General features: G+C 43.0%; 1 protein-coding gene across 7 annotated transcripts in view; it reads right to left on the bottom strand.

Moving 5' to 3' along the window:
• The window catches only part of kitlga (kit ligand a), a 106,681-nt gene that overhangs the window by 38,409 nt on the left and 45,259 nt on the right, over positions 1-23,013 (bottom strand). For 5 of the 7 annotated variants that reach the window (XM_048256736.1, XM_048256733.1, XM_048256737.1 and 2 more), the window contains one exon: positions 21,246-21,466. The exons of the other annotated variants lie outside the window; for them this stretch is intronic. In XM_048256736.1, coding sequence (XP_048112693.1) covers positions 21,246-21,335 — 90 coding nt within the window. In that variant the 5' untranslated portion in view covers positions 21,336-21,466. The remainder of the gene's footprint in view (positions 1-21,245; positions 21,467-23,013) is intronic. 7 annotated transcript variants of the gene reach the window in all.

Genomic DNA, 23,013 nt, shown 5'->3' with positions numbered 1-23,013 from the left:
GATTGTGCTTGACTAGCCAAGGATGACCAAGGACAATGGGTGCCTCGGGCGAGTCCAGCAGATGAAACACTATGGTTTCCTGATGATTGCCAGAAATGAGTAGACTCACCGGTGGTGTGACATGAGATATCTGGGCAAGCCTTACTCCGGTTAGTGCCTTGGCCTCCAGGGGTGTCTGCAGCTTGGCTGGCGAGAGGTGAAGTTCAGAAGCCAGGGAGACGTCCATGAAGTTGCCATCAGCCCCAGAGTCGATAAGGACAGAGATAGTGTGGCGGTGAGTGCCTGTAACAAGTATAGCAGAAACCAGAGTGCGGATGGCAGTGCGGATGAAGAGGAGTGACGCTCACCAGTAATCCCACCTCTACAGGCGAGCTCTGCCTTTTACTGGGCACTGAGCAAGGTAATGGCCGAATTGCCCACAATACAGACAAGAATTGGTCTCTCTTCTCCTTTGTTTCTCAGACGGAGACAGGCGAGTTCGGTCAACTTGCATGGGTTCTGGCATGCTGTAGTCTGTTGGTGCTGGTTGGGACCGAAGGGGAGCCTCCCCAGTAGATACTCTCAGGCCTTGTCTGGAATCTTGTTCACCAGTACGCAGCTTCAAGCATTTGTCGATCCGAACTGCCAGATCCACAAGGTCATCAAAGGTGGGCGGTAATTCACGGGTGGAGAGTTCATCTTTGATGCATTCCTCAATGGACTCTCTGAAGGCATCATACTGTGCCTCAGCATTCCAACCACTGGTGGTGGCGAGGGTGCAGAAATCTATGGCGTAGTCAGAAGCGGATCTCCTTCCCTGACGGGCCTGCAACATCATCCGGGCGGCTTCTCTCCCCTGCACAGCACGATCAAAGACCTTCTTCATCTGTGAAGGCCCGGTAGTTGAGACAGACTGGAGAGTCTGCATCCCACACAGCCGTTCCCCACTCTCTTGCACGTCCAGTCAGGAGGGTTATTACATACGCAATCCGGGACCGATCAGAGGGGAAGGTGGCTGGCTGCAGCTGGAACACGGAGAGAGAAATGATTTGCAGGTTCCCGGCTCCCCAGCATAAAGCTCAGGAGCCGGAAGCCGAGGCTCTCGAACAGGGTTTAGAGATGGGCCGGGTGGACTGGGCTGTGGCTGCAGTGGAGACGGAGATGGAGGCACCAAAGACAGTTGGATCTGCTGCAGCTGGGCAGATATGTCCGTTATGTTGGTTGTCATGGCTTCTAGGGATCTTTGCACAACATCAAATTGAGATTGATGTCGACCGAGGCGCACTCCTTGCCTCTCAATCACAGCTTTCAACTGCTCAAGATCTGCTGATTCCATCTTGGTCGGATCGTACTGTCAGAACACAGATTGGGAATCAAGAGCAGATCCAGTCGAACTCGCAGAAAAACAATTTATTTAGCTTATAATTCAATCGGCAGGCATAAACACAGTCCAGGAACGGGCAGTCAGGTACAGGCAAACAATCCAGATATTGCAGGCAGAGGACTTGGTCGGAGACAGGCAAAGTTCACAGGCAGGTAGGCAGACAGGTTTGGGCGAACAATCCAGACAGGGCAGGCAGAGGACTTGGTCAGAGACAGGCAGAGTTCACAGGCAGGCAGGCAGGCAGGCAGACAATCCGAAACGACAGGCAGCGGGCTAGGTCAAAACAGGCAGGATCCAGAACTGGTAGAAAAGTTAGTCTTTCACTCACAAGTAAGTCAGACAGCTAACAGCATAAGCTGTGACGATCCGACAAACTAAACTAAAAAGGCAGGGTTTAAATACCCAACTGATTGACACAATAAGGGACAGGTGAACAGACAAAATGGAGGGAAAGGAACAAACACAGGAAGTTGCCCAAATAAGGTTATGGGCGTGGCATCAGGCACATGATAGCACATGGCTAGATCAAAACAAAACAAAGCATTGTCATCACATTGACAGGTAGGGGGAGACAAAAACCAAAGTCCAGGTGAGGATCCTGACACGCCTAGTATGCCTAGTCTAGTGCATAAGCATGAAGTTGAACCTTTAGATGAAAAACACTCTTTAATAATAGGCCTACAATAAATAAATAAACCGCTAATGACGCGTTTAGGCTACTTTTTGACCATCGTGATTTATCGCCTGTAACTCCGCGGATAAGGACCTACAGGAAAGTATTTGGCTGAGCAACGGAGGTTAATGTTTTATGTTTTGTTCACATGATATAGGCCTATGTCTAATCATTGTTGCAGTCGAAGAAAACTGGAATGTTTAATTCGTCCTCCCTTTCAATCGTTCCGAGCGGTCGTTCTCTCTCCAAACTAACTTTATTCTCAAAATGTTGAGTTTAATGTCGATACATTGAGATTAAAGTCGACATTAAATTTCAACTTTATTCTCGAAATGTCGAGTTTATTTAGTTCAGCATTCAACACGATAGTACCTCTCACCTTGGTCACAAAGATGAAGGCCTTAGGACTGAACACCACCCTGTGTCACTGGATATTTGACTTCCTCACCAACCGTTCACAAGTGGTTAGAGTGGGGGGTCTGACATCTGACTTATTAACCATCAGCACTGGTGCTCCCCAAGGCTGTGTTTTGAGTCCACTGCTGTACAACATATACACACATGACTGCAAAGCCAACAGTAGTCATACCTCCATCATCAAGTTTGCAGATGACACAGTGATCTTGGGCCTGATTAGTAACAACAATGAACGGCTCTACTTGGATCAGGTTGATGAGGTGGCACAGTGGTGTCAATCTAACAGCTTGACACTGAATATCAATAAAACCAAGGAAATGGTAGTGGATTACAGAAGGCAGCAGCAGAACTACAGTTACACCCCACTAATAATCAGCGGGCAACCTGTAGAGAGAGTCACAAGTTTTAAATACCTTGGTGTCCACATTACTGAAGACTTAACATGGACTGTTAACACTCAATATGTTCTGAAAAAGTCCAGACAACGACTCTACTTCCTTCGGTCAGCTAAGGAAATTCAAAGTTTCTACATCCATCATGAAGGCCTTCTACACTTCAGCGGTTGAGAGTGTTCTAACTGGTAGCATCATCACCTGGTATGGGAACTCCACAGTTAGAGATTGTAGTACTCTGCAGAGAGTAGTGCTCAGCTGAACGTATACTATAAGAACTCAACTCCCTGCTCTACAAGATATCTATTCCAGAAGAGTACTCCTAAGAGCCCAAAAGATTCTGAAGGACTCTTCTCATCCTAACAATGGATTATTCCTACCGCTGAAATCAAGAAGACGCCTTATGTAGTCACAAAGCCAGAACTGAGAGACTCAGGAGAAGTTTTTATCCCCAGGCCATCCGAACTCTGAACTCACACTATACTGACTTTGCACACATTCACTACTCAGCACTCATGACCCCCCACACACACACACACACCTACAAGACTTTTTAGCACTTTTACATCCCTCTCCCTATGCTACAGACCTTTATTTATTTTCTTATTTCATCACACGTCAAAACACACACACACACACACACACATCTGACTTTCTCCAACTTTTGCACATCTCCATAGAACTTTTTATTTATTATTTTTGATTTCTCCTCCATCTACCCATGTCCTTGATTGCCTAGCCTTTCTGCCCCCCCCCCCCCATCCCCAAACACACACACTTACATCATCACTGTCATCACTTCACATACATACAGCACACTGCTTGCTACAGTAAGCCTCATCTACATACTTGCTTGTTGCACACTGCCCCCACACACACACACACCTACAAGACTTTTAGCACTTTTACATCCCCTCCCTATGCTACAGACCTTTTATTTATTTTTCTTATTTCATCACACGCCAAAACACACACACACACACACACACACATCTGACTTTCTCCAACTTTTGCACATCTCCATAGAACTTTTATTTATTATTTTTGATTTCTCCTCCATCTACCCATGTCCTTGATTGCCTAGCCTTTCTGCCCCCCCCCCCCCCCCCCCCCCCCCCCCCCATCCCCAACACACACACTTACATCATCACTGTCATCACTTCACATACATACAGCACACTGCTTGCTACAGTAAGCCTCATCTACATACTTGCTGCACACTGCCCCCTACATACACAGCACATTGTCTTCAGGATCTTCTCCAACACACATCCTCTACATACTTACAGCACACTGCCCCCATCTACACACTACACACACACACAGTCACTGCTCCACTCCCCTCCCGCCCACACACACATCTTCACTGTCATCACTCACATACATCATACATACAGTACTCTGCTTGCAATAGTAAGTCCCTGCCCCCCCCCCCCCCAATACACAGCACATTGTCTCATGAGGAAGCTTCCCCAACACACATATTGCACACTGCCCTCTCCCCACATACACAGCACACTATCCCATCTCCCCTGTCATCCCCCCAACACACACACCAAGACCCCTGGCAGTTGGGTTAGCCCCTTGAGCCGTGGATCTGCCCAAGGTTTCTTCCTTGGTAAGGGAGTTTTTCCTTGCCCCTGTTGCTCTTGGTGTTCCTTTGTTGGTGCCCCCACCCAATCCCAATCCTCCCCACCTTTTTATGCAGCCCTTGCCACTTAATCTACTAAACCCCTCTTCTACTGCACTCTTTACCCCTCCCCCCCATTAATGCACAAATAGGCTGACACCAGACATAATTTCACTGCATTTCTTACTTCCAGTAACTATATGCATGTGACAATAAACTTCCTTGTAAACTTGTAAACTTTAATGTCGACATGGCGAGTTTAATCTCGTCATGGCAAAAATATTTCTTCCTTCATGTGTGGCCCTAATACAAAACATAGGATTTCCAAATCCGGATAATTTAGATCAAGATTATAAACTTTTTGAACAACTGGGCCCTGGACTCTGCTTGTGCTAGATTGTTGACTCTTCAATCAAGGATGTTTGTGCCCTTGAATTGCAGTAATGGAGAATCAGTAGAGACGGGATAATTTATATTGGGGCAGTAATGCTTTACAGAATTATTACTTTTAAAATGTGCAGGATAAAATAAGCTATATTACTCATTGGTGGGGTTTGGGCGTAACATGCAATAAACCAATCAGAGCGGCATCTCACATTCCCTTTAAAAGCAGGCGCGCTTGTTGCATGGCGGATTGCTATTATGCAATGGGGGATTGGCGCAGCGAGGAGCGGTTCACAGCGCTACAAGGATGTCAGAAGACAGGGAAGTCCAAGCTTGCTGGCAACAATCGGACACGTCTTTTCAATTTTTAATTTTCCTTTTGTATTTTTTTTTGTTCAGTTGTAGTGACAAATTCCAGAGTGTATGTATTTTAACGTTTGTTTTGATCATCGCCACCCAAGGCCTTTTGATTAAGCCAATCCAAATCGCATGCATACAGTACGTGACCTTTGTCACGCCACATGATGGGGTCAATTAATCATTGTTGACGAGTTTTTCTCTTAAAGCAATCATTGAAGAGTGCTACTTGCTTTAACATAATGCTGGCACCTCAAGAGACAAGGAACGACCGGAGAAAGGGCTCACGTGAGGCGACGGAAGGGGGATCACTAGAAATGAGTTTATAATATTTCCTCATGTCATCAATACATCCATGATTCATGGAAATGTGTACGCTACATGTATGCCTATTTTTTCACATCTTCATGGACACTACAATGATTTCCCTCATATGGTAATATTTTTTCTTGGTAATTATGTATGGTTTGCAAAAAATTAACTGCTGCATCCGTGTAGATGAGAGGAGCAAAGTGTATGTGCGTTGTGCACACGCTACATTATTGCCAAGCAGGTGTAGCTGCAGGTGTACGGTCGTACGCACTGTGCTTACCATCAGGCAACTCAACAATGAGAGACAATTTCCTCTGTGTGTGTATTCACACCAGTGTTGCGTGGTCTGCCCGTAATTAAGCGGTCACTCTCGGATAACCGCGGTCACCCACGGTTACGAACCATAAAAGAATATTTTTATGATATTCGGGTCATTTGTGGGCGGGTCAGTTCAAATTAATTAAATATATATATTTAAAAAAATACTTAAAGTATCACGAGAAGGCTAACATCAATACATTTGCATTTGATAAGGGATGTCATGGGTAAAGGGCGCCTGCCGGAATAAATGTAATGTTACTCAGACTACACACAGCTATGTATAGGTCATGCCATGGAAGGTTCGCGCATTGGTAGCCTATGTGTATAAAAGTGACCTTAGTTCATTGTGTCTATGACTTTAAACAGTGCTTTAACTTCAGTAAAGCTTTGTGCTTCATTCAGCATTATAAACCAGTTCTTAGGCTGACGTTTTGACCAATGTTTTTTAAGAAAAATGTATGCCCATGGCCTTGAAGTCTTGTCTTAGTGTTTAGCTAATCCTTAGCTGGTTGTGTGCATGCTTGCGCTCTTATTTTCATTCTGCGCAAACATTATGTCCTGCATGCCTAGCTGTGTGTAGTTCTACTGCATAAAATTTCGCAAATAAATTTGTTTGTTCTTAATGTACAGACATGTTGAAATAACCGTTGTGTAGGTCTGGAGTGGGGCAAGAGAGTTATTATTTTATTTTTTTTAAAGTTTATACTTTTTGGGCTCTATTTTGCACACATTGGAATTTTCCCTCCACAGGTACATGTATACCAATGGGGGCTTTCAGTTAAAAAGAGGGGACGTGTTCGGCATAAAACGGTCCCTGTTGATATTTTGCAGTTTCAGAAAACAATTCCGCCACAAGTCAGTTGCAGAATTCAGATGCTATTTTAAGGTTGCATGCATGGCCACAGGCCTGCAGAAATGAATGCTATGCACACCGATCTACAGACACCCTGTGCACAGATGGAAACATTCAAAGCCTTGATAATATTTGTCCGTTTCCCCTATAGGCTATAGTACATCTACATGCAATATCTTTACAACAACGCCTAATTACGACCTATTAATTTGGACAACTTTATACAGCCCTATAAAGGCTAAAGTTACCTTTAGTTTTGTTCCAATTTACCGTTGTGTATGGCTTTAAACATCGTGTGCGCTTTAACATCAGCCTATAAGCATTACTCCAGCTGCACTAAGGTTTTGACAAGCACCACAAATTTGCCTACCTTTTAGCCCATCTGAAATAACTCCAAAACTTTGCTATGTTCCCTCCATCCTTTCGTTGTTTTCAAAAAACGTTTTATGTCCATGATGGCCTTGAAGTCTTGAGTTTGTGAATTCGCTTAAATAAGCTTATTATGTGCTGTTAACCAGCAACCATAGACAGTAAAAGAAAGCAGCAAGTAGCCTTCGCTACAATTTCTGTAGTTGCTGCGTCCATTCATTGTTATTCTCTCTCCTGCTCAAACAAAAGTTGTGCATGCATTAAGTTGAGGATAAGGTGTTTACAAACTCTACTTTACATAAAAAAATATTGTAAATAGCCCACTGTCATGCAGTTAATGGGATACTATGCAGAGTTGGAAAGTTAGGTCAACTTGGAAAGTGTTTCTAGTTGCCTGTTGGTAAGGTACAGCCCGAAGCTTACACCTGCAGGCTTTTGCTTAAGCCTGTGTTATAACACATTTCCACAAATCACGGATGTGTTGATGAATTAAATTAGGAAATGTTAGAGGACTTAATGAGACGAACTGCATGCCGATTCCATTTAACCCAAATGCCCCAGCAGCAGCACGGGAGAGGAGAGCTTATCTGACAGATCTGCATTGTCTATAGTGAGGTAATGTGAGATTACATTGCAAAAATATCACCATGCATTCATAAGCTTGTGATTCAGTGACAGTGATCCCAAAACATCGGAAAGTGACATTTCTGTATTACATTTTGTCAAGAGGAAAAATCAATAGCAAACTGTTCACAACTCACTATAGCACTGTGAACCGTTCCTGGTTGCGCCTGCAAATCCGCCATCATATTAGCAATCAGCTATGAAACAAGCGTGCCTGTTGTTAAAGGGAATGTGAGATGACGCTCTGATTGGTTTATTGCACGTTACGCCCAAACCACACCCATGAATAATGTAGCTGCTACAGACGCCCCACTTTAGATTTGCGTCGGGCGTAACAGTCAATATTCCGCCGGTAAAATAGAGACAGCGCCCAAGATCCGCCCACAAAGCGATTTGCGCGAAGTCAAGTGCAAGATATAGCCCTAAGTGTCATTACACTATCATGTAGGTCCTATTTCTGTACATTTTACATTTCTGGAACATTGAGTCTAATTTCAACTATAATGACAACAAATACCATACTAAGTCATGACTTAAGAGTTTATTTCAGCAATGCATTTTGCAAAACCATAATACATGGACATGTTACCATGCCAGCTAACCTAACTGTGTATGTGCACGCATTCAACTATTCACATACTATACTTTAAGCACCATTTCATTGCCATCATTTCTGCAGCTTTTTTAAATCTTGCACGAGTCTACCCAACACACCATTACGATGACGGATTCCTAACCAGTAGTACCATTCAATCATTTTAAGGTGTGTTTTGAGGGACTGAGGGGTTCGATTCCCCCTGAGACGCCATATTTGTCTGTGTAAGGGGCACTTATTTTAATGTAGAGTAAAGTGCTGCCTTTCTAAGGAACTTTTCACAAGAGGAGTAGACAAATGAAAGTACCAAAATAGTTTACCCAGAACATATAGCCCGCATTTATTAAACATCAAATATCAAACAGTATGACCTTGTTTCTCTTTTCTGTCCTTTTAGTTGTGAAAATCATCAGTATTTCTCTTAGTTTTCAACCTTTTCACACAAGTTGAGAAAAATTTAAAGTAAAATGACCTCAGAGCTCTGATAAAATAACCCCAAAATAATAAACCAAAGTCCATCTACCCAGGTTTTTTTTTTAATGTTCAACATATGCTGCGTAGGCAGCCATCTTTATTGAATGAAACATTCCAACAGCATTCTGGGTGTAATACGTAATGCAAGAAGATAACACAAGGTGGCAGGATAGGGTATTACTAACACAGACCAGTGATAGGTCTCAGACCATTATCAACTATTACAACATGCCCCTTTTTGAGCGGTGCTTTAGAACACTTCTGAATGAGGTACAAAAATACAAAGTGTTCAAGACCGAATTCGACTTAACTGGGAACAATATCAAAACATACATGAGTGAGGTATTGTCCAACACTTATAACTAATTGACACTTGTAAGACAGAGGTCCCAGTACATGTCTTACTATGAGGCTAGGTCATCAGCACCTGCCTTTGTACACAGCACTTTTCATTAGGTGTACACAAAGTTGGGGTCTTTTGTAGGCCTGGTCTCCCGTCCGGATCACCTGGGTGCCAGTGATTGTGATGGCGGTGATGGCTTTAATGGAGACACACTTCTCGAAGGGACTGGGACTTTGTCAGGAGGATCATTAGGTGTGGCTGCCTGACAAGTTGACTCGGTGGCAACCGGATTGGTTGCATCACACTTGGTGGTGTCAAGTGGGGCACCCCCATCACTGTCAGGGAAGCCGAGATCTGCATAATGAGATGCTGATTGTAGCTTGACTGGATATCGAATCTTTATATCATGCTGGTTACGCCTGATTCGACGGTTTGTTTCTGTGATGATCCAGTAAGAATCTGGATGTTTGTCTGCAATGTCTATGTAACCCGCTTTCCACTCTGATGAGCTGTCCTCAGTGTACCAGATATGCTGCTGTGGAGCATAGCGTCCTTGTGGTGCACGCTGAGGTTTTAGATGGGCTGCTCTTCTGTCTGCGAGGTTGAGTTTTTGCTCCTCAGTGAGGTCGGTGGAGTGAAGTGTTTGACCAAGGCGAGTGTTTATGCGCCTGTTGAAAAATAACTCAGCTGTTGATGGTAGGTTTGCACTAATTGGGGTGTCGAGATAGGCCAGGATGGCTAGTGTGATTTCAGCATCAGTCTTGCACTTCTTCAGAATGTTACGCACAGTTTGGAGTGCACGTTCAATCCTACCATTACTATGGTGGTGGGAAGGACTCGAGGTGGTGTGATGGATCTCAAACAGCTCACAAAACTTCTGGAACTGATCAGAACGAAAGCATGGACCATTGTCAGATATAATTCTCTCAACAAGACCGAATCGCCTAAAGTTGTCATTCAGACGGGCAGTTACAGCACTGGTGGTGCTGCTTCGTAGTGAGTCTATGATGACATACCCAGAAAAATAATTAATGGACACAAAGATAGGCTGCCCTTAAAAGTCCATGGGCCTAGTTGTGGATATTTGCCTCTCTGGTGGGTGGGGTTTCTTTGCACTGTGCATTTGGCATTCACTACAACTATTGATAAGATCAGTGATGTCATCCTGCATTTTTGGCCAGTAAACTGTACGGCAGGCTCGCTGAAGCGTGGCAGATATGCCTTGATGACCATCATGTAAGCGCTGTAATGTGTCTGCTCTCATTGTTGAAGGGACAATTATTCGACTACCTTTCGTTATGAGGCCATCCATGAATGAGAGCTCGTCCCGGAAACACCAGTAGCATTGTAATGTGTCTGGGAGGTCTTGCATACTTTCAGGCCAGCCGTTGCTGATCAGTTGGCCTAACAGGGAGAGCACAGGATCACACTTAGTTTCCTCCTGCGGGTTTGCCAGGCGGGTGTGCCTTATCTTGAGGACCTGAGCAATGCTGACATCTAAGTCTGGAATTGTCGGGTCTGAGCCAGGTTTGACCAGCCTGGATAATGTGTCAGCGAGAGGCACATGTTTTGCACCGACATACTTGACATGGACATCATAAGTGCAGAGTCCATCTTGCAAAGTCCATCTTGCAGGAGCACCGCACCAAGCCCTTTGAGTGATGCATCGGTCTCAATAACCACCCGTTTGGCGGGATCAAAGTGTGTGAGCTTCATTGCTTGTGATATCCCTGCTTTGACACTCTAAAATTCAGTTTGCATTTCAGCAGTCCAAGTATATCGGACATCTTTTTTCAAGAGACCACGCATAATAACAGTCTTCTGGGCCAGATTTGGAATGAAGTTAGACATGAAATTGACTGTCCCCAGGAAGCTCTGCAGTTCCAGTTTGTTTTCTGGGGCATTCAGCTGTAGAATGGCTTTCACCTTTTTGGGGCAAGGTTCTATGCCGTCTGGTGAGATGATTCTTCCGAAGTACTCAATTTGTGCTTTCTTCACCTGGCATTTATCTGGGTTGAACTTAATCCCAGCATCTCTGGATCGGCTCACTGTCTCAAGTAGATGAATGTCATGTCGCCCTTCTGTTGAGCCCTGAATTTTCACATCGTCAGCGCAAGGAAAGGTACCTGGGACGCCAGAGAGCTTTGTCCATTTGGGCACAGAAGATTTCTGACGACACAGATAGGCCAAACGGTAAGCGAATGAAGCAATATTTTTTTAATGGGGTGTTGAAAGCTGTCAATGGCTGGCTCTCTGGGCTCAGCTTCTGTGTCCAGTAGCCACTCTTAGCATCAAGAGTTGAAAAATATTTTCCATTTTTGAATGTGTTTTGAGCATCTTCCCATGAAGCAGTGTAATGAATGTTACGCACTAAGCATTTGTTTAAATTCTTGGGATCGAGGCACACCTGTATATATCACCATTTTTCTTGACGACTATCACCAGGTTGTGAACCCAGCTGGTCGTTTCTGGGCATGGACGGATGATTCCTTCTGCCTCCATGCGGTCCAGTTCATCTTTGAGTTTGGGAAGTACACCACAGGGACTGCGCGTGGGGGAAGTTGTACAGGTGTAGCGCCTTGTGTCAATTTCAACTCTGCTTCGCCCTCAAACAAACCGACAGTTCCATCAAACATTTCAGGAAATATGCGCTTCAGATCCTCTAGGGGATCACCCAGAGGGAAATGATGTTGCCATTTCTTTCGTAGGGACACATAGTCCACATCGGACTCCTCTGTGACATGTACAGCCTAAACATTGATATTTCTCTGAATACACACATCAGATATTTGGACAAGCTTGAACTGTTCAAACTCTAGCCCAAGTATGAGCTCTGTACCCACATTTGTAATGATGATTTCAACAGTGCGGGTGATGCCATTGCACGTGACTTTTGGTTTAATTTTGCCACAGACTGGTATGCTTACTCCAGTCACACTACGTCTTCTGTGGTGTGAAATGTGACATTGGCTATAACCTCACGTGCATTCATGTTCGCGGGCGTCATGTCATATTGGTCACATCCATATTCATCTTCACTTGATCCAGTATCTGTCACATGAACTGCACTGGTTGTTTTAATAGATTTTTTGAGCCTACATACTTTTTCAAAGTGACCACATCTCTTGCAGAAATTGCATTTAGCGTCTTGAGCTGGACATTTATCACGAGCATGAATTAGTCCACCACACCATCTACATGCCTTGCTCGAGTCAGCTGTTGCAGGCTTGTACTCACATTTGGTATCCCGGGGATCAGTTGCTGAGAGCTTCGTTTTTGGTTTACCTCCCCGTTGCTGGGATCTGCGAGATGGATCGTGTGTGTACGTCGCATGCACTCGAGTCTCAGTGAAACGCTGCATCGTTACAGTGGGTCCCAGTTAAAAATTGACACTTCATTCACGATCATGGTGAATGGTGAAATGTAAGTACAACTGCAGCCGCTTGGGGGCAGCATAGTCCGCTGTGGAGTTCCACGGTCGAACCAGACGGCGATTCGACAGCAAGGGCTGTGATTGGCCGAAGTTTTTCAGTGCGTTTCTCTGTGTTTTAGCAGCCCCTGCAACATGCTAGTCCACTGTAGCCTAAGCCTTGTACATAATGTTAAACATAGTTTTGGATTCAGTGGCAAGATTTTTTGATTGTACAGTGTCTGTCTCTCAGTAATGTTTTAAAATGAGAGCTTCGGCCAGCTGGCAGTAGGCTACTTTGTCGGTAGTCATGAGAAGTTCTTGCTAACAGAACATAAATATGCTGCCCAGAAACCTTGTGAATAGTTCTGATTTTTTTTTACTACACTAACGAGGTTGAAATATAGACTTTGCCTACAGCATCTCCTTCTTAACAGTAATGTTAACAAAATGACAGCATTCATATGACAAAGAAAAACGAATTCGGTCACTCAAGACTGTGCCACAGCAACCAGTGTAGGCTACAGTCCTACCCAATAGGCCTACTAGAAGCAGATAGCGTTGTCTGACGGTCGAGTGGGTTAATGCATGTATTTCCAGAACAGGTCTGCAACTTTCAGGCAGTTCTGAGTTCGAATCTAGGCAGGAGCAGAGCCATATGAAGGCCTAGGCCTATTGTTATAATTTTTTGCAAGGTGTTGCTCCTGGCAATACTTGTTTATAAGACGTTTGGTGATTAATTGATAGCTGTTTTTGGGACACGTTAAACGTTCTTTATAATGAGCGATCCGGGGAGTAAAGCGACCGTTACGGCGCCGTTACAACTGTAGGCTACAATGATTGCAATACAAAAATATCTTGGCGTGTTAGTTTAGTTAGTTTTGTGATGTTTTGCACTTTTTGCCTCATGTGTTTTCAGGTTTGAGGGCTTTTTTGGCAAGATTGACCTTGGTTAGACTCTGCATATGTTATTTCTCCGTATGGAAAATAGAGGTCAATTTTCGACACACATCTGTTATTAGTTCAATAACAAGTGTTGCTTGCAAACATGTGACTAGTGAAACTCAAATGATTTTAGAAATATTTTAAAAGCCAAAAAGTGTTAGAAGGAGGCAGCCGGTGCAGCTCAGATGTCTTCTTAATTTTCTTTATTCTTCAGTAAAGGTGCAGAACATTATTAAACTTTGACTAACGCGTTTTAGATGTACCGTTAGTCAAAAACATCGACACATCGAAATGTTAGTCAAAGTTTAATAATGTTCTGCACCTTTTACTGAAGAATAAAGAAAATTAAGAAGACATCTGAGCTGCACCGGGCGCTCTCCTCTCTAAAATATCTGTCCTGGCCTGGTTGCAGCGGATTGTGGCCAAACGACAGAAGCGCGGAGAACCCTCCTTTGTCTACCAAAAGTGTTACTTTGTGCCCAAGGCTCCCCACTGCTTGTGAAAGAAGGGGATGGGGGAGGGGGCTTAAAAAAAAGCTTAATGTCACAAAACGGCAACGAAGTCGTTTTAGGCTACAGGCCTTCATAATGGTAGGCTACAGGAAGTGGGGGGAGGGTATGGGATGACCAGAGCCGTCATCTATCGTCTTTCCAGGCACACAGCTCGTTATATAGCCTATCGACTGCCTTAACAGATAGGCTTTGCTCTTGGGTTTGGCCTCACAGCGAACTCAATGCTCTTGTTGCTTGCAGTTTGTTAAATAAAGCGATGCAGATTACATTATTTATTTCTGATTAATTGCGTCTTTTGATGTATTTTGCAACATTTGCTTGTTAGGCTGGGCTACTGTCAATGTCCTGTACAGGTCAATGTTCAACAATTGCTGGTGTAGGCCTAGGCTATTAATCAATTAGGGACTGTTCGTTATTTATTTAATTAAGGGGCTACCGGAAGAGTTTTGGGAGCCTCCCTCGCCAGCAATCATTTTTTCTATGACCCTCCAAAGTGATTGAGAAAAAACGCATGACCCTCCCCAGTCCCAACAATTTATTGATGCCTTAGGCTACTGGGTCAATTTGGGAGCTTGCATACTTCGACTCCTTCCTTGAAATGCTTTTGAAAAGGCTGTCGTTTGCACAATTTCACAAATAATCACCGGGACCGAAACAAACCTGTCAACTTTTCCCGGGTTTATCGCGTATTTTAACTTTTTCCTCGCTGTCTTAGGAGGAGCTGCAGGGCCGTCGCAAAGGGGATGCGAGGCCCTGTCAGCGAACTCTGACAGATGCAAGGCCCTTTTCACTTACGTGCATGAAATCATGCGATAGCTTACTTTTACACATAGCCAAGGCTACCGTACCGGTGTATTTTAATAGTAGCCTAGTCTAATAAGCTACACCAGCTTGCCTTTAAGAGGGGAAATTCAATTGTATAGCCTATAACATTAGCTGAGTCACATATTTTGCCATATGGTGTTTATCATAGGCTACATCACGAAACCAAGTAGTGTAACAAAGGCGAACACTTTAACAGGGGGGAATTAATTGGGCATGAATCATTGTGCTGAGCGGTATTTGTCAATGAGCAGAAACACACCCGACATTCAAACTATTGATAAGATGTACTGGTCTGTATCTATAGGCTAACATTGGACAAATAAATGACACTGACTCGCCATATCCTGACTCAGGAAAAAAACATTTTTCTTGCTTTGCCGCAAACTCAGCAATGAAATCATAGGCCAGTTTGCAGGTAGCTACGCGTCTTTTTCATAGAAGGGAGAGCCCAGTCTCTCCTGTGACATGGAGGTGCTTAAATAGTTTTAATAGCCTGTTCAACTTCAAAAGCTTCGTTCACCCGATGCCAGTCACTGATCGCAATTTCAAAGTTCGAAAGCTTCATCTTTTTTAAGTTTTAAGTGCAGTGGCCCCTATCTGCCCCTTTGGAATTATATCTCGAGCCTATTATAAGGTCCAGTGCGAAAAGAAAAAACACTTTTTTTTATAGATGGTTATGAGGAGCAATGTGAGAGAAATTTGATGATCATTGATCGTTGTTTTGGGACGTTAAGCCTTTTCCATAGGCGTCAGTGAAGGAGATTGAAGAATGACCATTTTTTATAACGAAAATATTTCTACAAACTACAAAAACTCAGTGTCTAAAACTCAGTGTCATTCAGACTCAACCCTCTTTTGTTTTTTTTATTATCTTTTTCGTTTGTCGTTTGAACGTTGGCAAGCAGGCATGTTCTTGTTGCAATTTAAGTGAAATTTCTACAGTAGGCCTACAACATGCTGTTAGGCTGGGCTACTGTCAATGTATTTGTACAGGTAAATGTTCAACAATTGCTGGTGTACAGGTTATATAATCAATTAGCTAAATCATTTGTCCAGCTGTTTTAAACATTTGTTAGGTGCTACATTCAAACGCAAAAGGTGCTTTTGATATATTTTTCGTTTGAACATCGGCAAAGCAGGCATGCTTTGGTTGCAATGAATGAGGGATAATTTTTTTTTTTTGCATTATTTTGAATATGACTCGCTCCAGTCTCAACAGCACGTATTTTTTTCCACACGCTAAGTTCTAACACACATACTGTAGGCCTATCCCCTTTCTCTCTCTCCATCCCTGCACACGGTGCTTTCTTAAAGGAGCTGCACCATTTTACAACAATTGCATCTACATTTTCATATTAGAATGTTTTGTCAAGTGTAAGCTTAAACTACTGTGATCAATTTAAGTTCCCGTGCCCCCGCTGCGTCATGGAAGCAGTAAGTCAGTCGCATCAAAAATAGTAGTGGCACCCAAGTGACACCTTGTGGCTGTTTGTGTCAACTGCAGTTTGTGCCATTTCTGCTGAGAAAATGGGGTGCGTGATTCATGAAGGAACCCGTCCAAACTTAACGGGGACCCACTGTACATCAACGGACTCATATCGCCGGAGCGCCTCTAAACACACTTTTACTGTGACCGTCTTATCCTTTGCCATTAGCTTGCGTTTGCATTCAACATTAGTGCTACCATGAATTAATTTGTCAACAATGAGAAAATCAGAACCCTCAGGGAAGTCAGCTTGTTTATGAAGCTCAAGAATGCGACTGTAAAACGCTGTAGTGTTCTCACCAACATTCTGTTTGGCATTGTAAAAGTCCTCTCTGGCTTCGCGAAAGTGCGTTGAGTGCGTGAGGATGCCATCAAGGCATGTGAGCAGCTCCTCAACTGTGGTTACTTTACAGCCAGGGTCTTCAGCTTGCTTGGCCTCAACAAGTCGTTCAACATATGCACCTGCCCATATGAACACATGATTTAGCTTAACTTCGTCATCTTCCTCATGGAGGGGGCCGTTAACAATTCGCAAAACCTCTTTGTGCCACAGGCGATATTGGTTATACACATCTCTGGAACTCCAGTCGACTTGTGTTTGAGGTTTGTAGGGTCCGGGGCGGCCATGGTTGACTTGCTGACGAATTTATAGGATATTCCTCTTCGAGACACTATAGAAAGTCTACATACCCGTAAATATCACGCACAAGTTTGTACTGTTACCTTCGCCGTAATGTTCAAGTTTCGGGGTCACCATGTTCAACATATGCTGCGTAGGCAGCCATCTTTATTGAATGAAACATTTCAACAGCATTCTGGGTGTAATACGTAATGCAAGAAGATAACACAAGGTGGCAGGATAGGGTATTACTAACACAGACCAGTGATAGGTCTCAGACCATTATCAACTATTACAACATTTAAGTGGTGAGATCTCGCGCTTATCTGTAGGCTACGATGAAATGAAGAAATATTGAGTAGAATCAGTTCATGTCGCAGGCAAGATGATCATTCGCGCCCTCTGCTCTTCTGCCTCCCGTGTCCAATGGCGAATTTGTCCAATGGAACACTCTCAAATCATGCATCCAAACAAACAACCTGCATAGCAGGGCAACAATTCAATTCAATTACTCGATACATTTTAGCAGATCTGGAAATATAACTCATATTCATGAACTGTAGTAGCTTATTCTTATTTTTAATCTATACATTCACTACATAGCCTACATGAAACTTCAGCACTAGCATATCACGTTGTAACATGGCTTCAACATAGCATGAAATAACACTTCAAATCATTAAACTCATGTTCAACTCCGATTGGTTTTTAGCTTATGCAGTACCTACCATCCATCAATACATTTCCAAACAATGCATTAAACAACTGAGTTACAGCGAAATACAACTTGTACGTGCTTAACTCATTAAACACATCTATCACGCCATGTCTGCTACTAACATAAATGACGAACACGTGTAAAACACTCACCGGAGAAAACTCATACAAGTAAGTAAACTCCTTGTCGTAATTTCGACCCTTTGCTGTTATTCCTTTCTTAGAAGTAGGTTTGGTGGGAAAACCCCTTTTAACTAGCTCTTCAATGTTATTTTTAACATTTCTTCTCAGTGTGGAAAATCCAAATATGGCTTCAGCTCACTATCGTTCTGCTGTCCTGCTGTTTGCGATTTCTGTCTTCTTCTCTAAGAATCAGTGTAGCAGTTTCCCCTCTATGCAGCGCCACCACTGCCACCTACTGGACAAATATGGTGTGCAGGGAAAACATAACTAAAAGTAATCAAGAAATTAGATATTAAACTAGAATAATGTAATCCTATTAGTAGGCTATTTTCGAGTGGGTTACATCTGCAATGCACCTTCAATATGTTGAGTATAACTAATTTATAATGGTGTCATGACAGCCAATTGTTCAGGCTCATCACTTCATAAACCTAGAAGATAAGTCAGGCCAAACACAGTTATATGTCAAGTGTCATGACAATATCATGCCAAGGAAAGTATTCATGACACAATTATAATGGTGTCATGTCAATCAATTATTCCGGCCCACCACTTTACGAACCTAGAAGATGAGTCAGGCCAAACACAGTTATATGTCAATTTTGCATTTCTTTCTTGGCTAATGTCAAGGTGTCATGACAGAGACACCCTCAAATAATGTCATCTTGCCTAATGTCAAGTTGTTATAATGATGACACCCAAACAATGTCAACTTGACATTCCAAAAACCGAATGACACTTAATGACAACAGTCATAAACATCAATACTATGTCATTAATGTGCATGACATGTGTCATGACATTCTTATGATGGTTACATGTCACCCTTGTGTAGACCCCTTCAAATAAAGTGTTACCCAAGGTTTTTTGGTACAACTTTTGTTTAAGGAGGAGAGAGAATAACAATGCACGGATGCAGCAATTACAGAAGTTGTAGGCTAGGCTACTTGCTACTTTCTTTTACAATCTATGGTTGTTGGTTCAGCACACAATAAGCTGAGTTAAGCTAATTTACTAACTCAAGACTTCAAGGCCATCATGGATATGAAAGATTTTTGAAAACAGCGAAAGGATAGGGGCCCTATCATGACATTCTAAAGTGCATCGTCACTCGTCAAAAGTTTATTCAAATTTAGTAGGATGTCCAGTTCACATTGGGAGGGGTTTCGTTATCAAACGTGGAGCGCATGGCGCAACAAGGTGTTCCTAGGTTTTTTAATCAGTCATATGGGTGTGTTTGGGGCGTAACATCATTTAAACCAATGAGAATGACATCTGTCATTCCTTTAATGGCATAAAGCGATATGTCAAATAAATGCATCGGTATTTTGGCATTCAACGGCGATTTGAAGGAGGCTCCTTGCGAGACCGTATGGAATAGTCATTCCTAAACCACGCTTTACTAAAACCTAGCATAGCCTTCGCATTTGCTTTTCGTCTATTATTTGAACTCATTGGCAAAGTGAAACTAACTTCACCAAGGTGTTAGTCAACGACAAGACAGTTATATGCAGTTACTTTCACTATTGACTGACAATGGGTTACCATCGAAAACATAGGCTGGAAAAAGCAACACTTACCCTAATATTGCTCAAATAACTGAATAAAACAACATTTATCCTGCAGAGGAGTTGCTTATATCTCGTGAGCGTGCGTCTTCAGCTCTGCTCCATACGTGTCTCTTGCCTCTCCCCTAATCACTTTTAACCGTCATTACCAATTTGCAAATGATGGTGAATAACTACTCATCATGAGATGTACAGTTTTTCATAATATCTTTATTCTAATTATGTTTCCCATTGTAATCCTGCAATTTGTAATGTTTTGCATGGACGTGCGCTGGTGTGCGTTCATGAATGATAGAAGGTGTACCTGCCAATATGACTGTTGACAATGTGCTCTTAAAATAACATATAAACAACTTGCCATAGACTTCTGACCAGGTGTACAGTAGCGATTTTTAAACAATGCGCCAGGCACCTCCCTAGGTTGTTAATTGCCACACCCCTGGGCGCATTATTTAAAAAATAAACGTGCAAAATACCGAATTAAAGTTTGCGCGGGTGGAAAACGAGTTTAACGCCATGCGCCAGAGTGCAAAATACAGCCCTAGGAGTTATTTCAGATGTGCAAAAACAAGGCAAGAAAAATTGGGATGCTTGTCAAAACATTAGCGTTACAGATGGAATAATGCTTAGGCTGATGTTAAAGCGCACACAATGTTTAAAGCCATACACAACAGTAAATTGGAATAAAACTAAATTTAGCCTTTATATGGCTGTATAAAGTTGTCCAAATGAGTAGGTCGTTATTAGGCATTGATGTTGTAAAGATATTACATGTGGATGTTGTACTAAATAGGCTACTTTTTAGGTGACCAATGCACGAAAGAAACCGGGAAACGGACAAATATTATCAAGCGCTTTGAATGTTTTGTTACACGCACGGGGGTGTCTGTAGATGGGTGTGCATAGTATTTATTTCTGCAGGCGCCCCTGTGGCTATGCATGCGCCCTTAAATAGCATCTGAATAACGCGCCACTGACTTTAGACTAGGCCTTTCCTGGTCTGTGGCGGAATTGTTTTATGAAACTGCAAAATAGCACCAGGGAACATTTGCGCCGGAACACGCCTCCTCTTTTCGCTGAACAGGAGCCCCCAGGAGCACAAGTTCATTTTCTAATTTACCGACGTAAGTCTGTAGAGGGAAAATTGTACCCTCAGGTGGCTTTAAAGACCATGTTCTATTCTCTATGTAACAGATGCCAGCTAGCTTAGCTGTGCTTAGCATTGCTAAACCTCACTCCCCGATGCCTCAAGAGTGCTGCTGGCATGCGAGCCAGTAGCCTGGGCTATTGGCTCAACTGTCAGCACGCTCGCCTCCCTATCCGCCCCTGTTACTCATGTTTTAACACTCTGTAAAGCGCCATGAGACATGTGTAATGTTTTGGCGCTCTATAATTGAAATTAAATTGAAATTGAATTAAAAATTCCAATGTGTGTCGAATCCAAATAGGAATTATACAAGTGCCAGTGTACAAAGTCAATTATGTATGTTTTATAATTGATTTTGGAGCATAGTCTATGATCCAACCATAGTCCCGACATAGATCTTTTTTTCCCCTCTCGTGCATGACGATAGAATGAGTGGCTTAACTTTGTAACTTCATAATACATGTTTAGTATCCAAATATCTATTAGTCTTGGCTGATTCTCTTATTGGTGTTTTAAACATTTTAGTTTTAAACTGACACTTGTCACAAAAAACTGAGACATTGGACTAATTTACTGACGTGCGTCTGTGGAGGGAAAAGTCAGTTGTGCGTCACATGCAAAATAGGAATGATATAACCGCCAGTGTACAAAGTCAATTGTGCTTGAGTGCAAGATAGGTTAGGTTCAAGTTACTTGGATCTAAGAATGTGGTTTATAAACAACACACCCGCGATTGTTGGCGCTCATTCCTTCTAGAAGAGGGGACCTTGAAACGAGCACTTCCCTTTGCTTGGAGGAATGGTGAGCGTTGGATCATCTAGTGCCAGACGAATGGTTACTTGTAGCGCCAGGAGAATGGACATCAGCTGTCGGGAAATCAGAGCTGCGGTAGCCTTCAGCCGTAGCCTACCAGGGTTCACTCGGAGACAAATTGTAGGCGCTGCGAACCTGAGCAATAATAAGTTTTAAAGAATATGCTTTCATTCTGCTGTAGGCTATAAGGAAATAGATAGGCTATAGGGACATCAGACAACATTTTTGTGTTAATTAATCATCTTCGTAAGCCGGTATATGGTTAAATGACTCATTACAGGGCGAATGAAGACTCTCTTGCCCGCCCCTACTGCCTGTAGGAAGAATATCCCACTTGCAAGTTCGGTGTATCCTACCCACAACCTTCAGTCTCACAAAGTCTCAGACATCGCGAGAAGCAGGATCAGTTTACATCCTGCATCCCCAGCACAGAGACAGGCTAACGAAACCTGGCTAGCGATTGTTGCAAACATGTGTATAATGGCAGAGCCGGCGAAGAAGCAGCGAAAACCCTTGACGGAAGATGCAAAGAAAAGGAAAAGAGCTTCAGACCGAGCGAGGGCTCGCTCACGTATCGACACGTACAGACGCTAGGGAGAGCTTTGTAGAGAAAAAGCACTCAGGCTTGCTGCAATGCATATGCTAATTAGAGCCATTAGCACTCCGATAGTTCTCCACATACATCATAGTTTGTATCCGACCATATGTGGCACAGACAAACGAAACGTTCGCAGGCTGTTAATTGTCATTAACTGCCGAAAATAAGGGAGATTTCCAAGCGTTTACGGGGATGAAAATTACACTTTTCAATCCATACCATTTGCCTAGTTAGTTTACAAAAAGTTTTTTTTCTATATATATCTGATGGGCTTGAAACCAGACCCGGCGGCAGACACAAATTCACGGACGGGCATTACACTTTTCCAAGGGTGGCACAAATTGATCACTGTTGCTGGAACTTAAATTGATCACGGTAGTTTAAGCTTACACTTGACAAAACATTCTAATATGAAAATGTAGATGCAATTGTTGTAAAATGGTGCAGCTCCTTTAAGAGAGCCCCGTGCGCAGGGATGGAGAGAGAGAAAGCGAGAGGGGATATGTCATATGTGTGTTAGAACTGAGATGAGTGTGGAGAAAGTAGACATGCTGTTGAGACTGGAGCGATTCATATTCAAAATAATGCAAAAATAAATCCGCAGATAAAACCAAAATCCCTGTTCTTTTGCTAACCACTTTTAGATAGAGGGTTAGTTAGCCCCGAAGTTACGAATAACCTCGGCCCTTGAGCGTTAACAAGCTTCCCTGTTCTCCGACTAGGTCAGAAGAAAAAACAGTAAAAGCTAACGCTATCAAACAAACCCAGAAACTACTAGGCTACTATTTGTCATCGGATGACGGGTTAGTGCAGAAATGAGGTAGGCTAACCTAAACTGCTCCACTGAATAAAACCTCCTCTCCATGAAGATGATGGCTGGTTTTACAGAATGTTCCTGATTGATAAACTACGGAATAATACAGATTTTACACGTTTTATTTGCTACTTGCTATATTGACAAACCTATAATATTAGACTACATTAAATCAGTGTTCAAAATCAATCCATGTGATAGGGGAAGTGGGTTGGTTGGTGCAGCTAAGCTCGTCCAGGGCGGGCACAGATGACTCCCAGGATGGGCCAG

This window comes from Alosa alosa, chromosome 11 (genome assembly GCF_017589495.1).
Source record: "Alosa alosa isolate M-15738 ecotype Scorff River chromosome 11, AALO_Geno_1.1, whole genome shotgun sequence".
Taxonomy (NCBI): domain Eukaryota; kingdom Metazoa; phylum Chordata; class Actinopteri; order Clupeiformes; family Clupeidae; genus Alosa; species Alosa alosa.
This window is presented reverse-complemented; position numbering and strand designations above follow the sequence as displayed.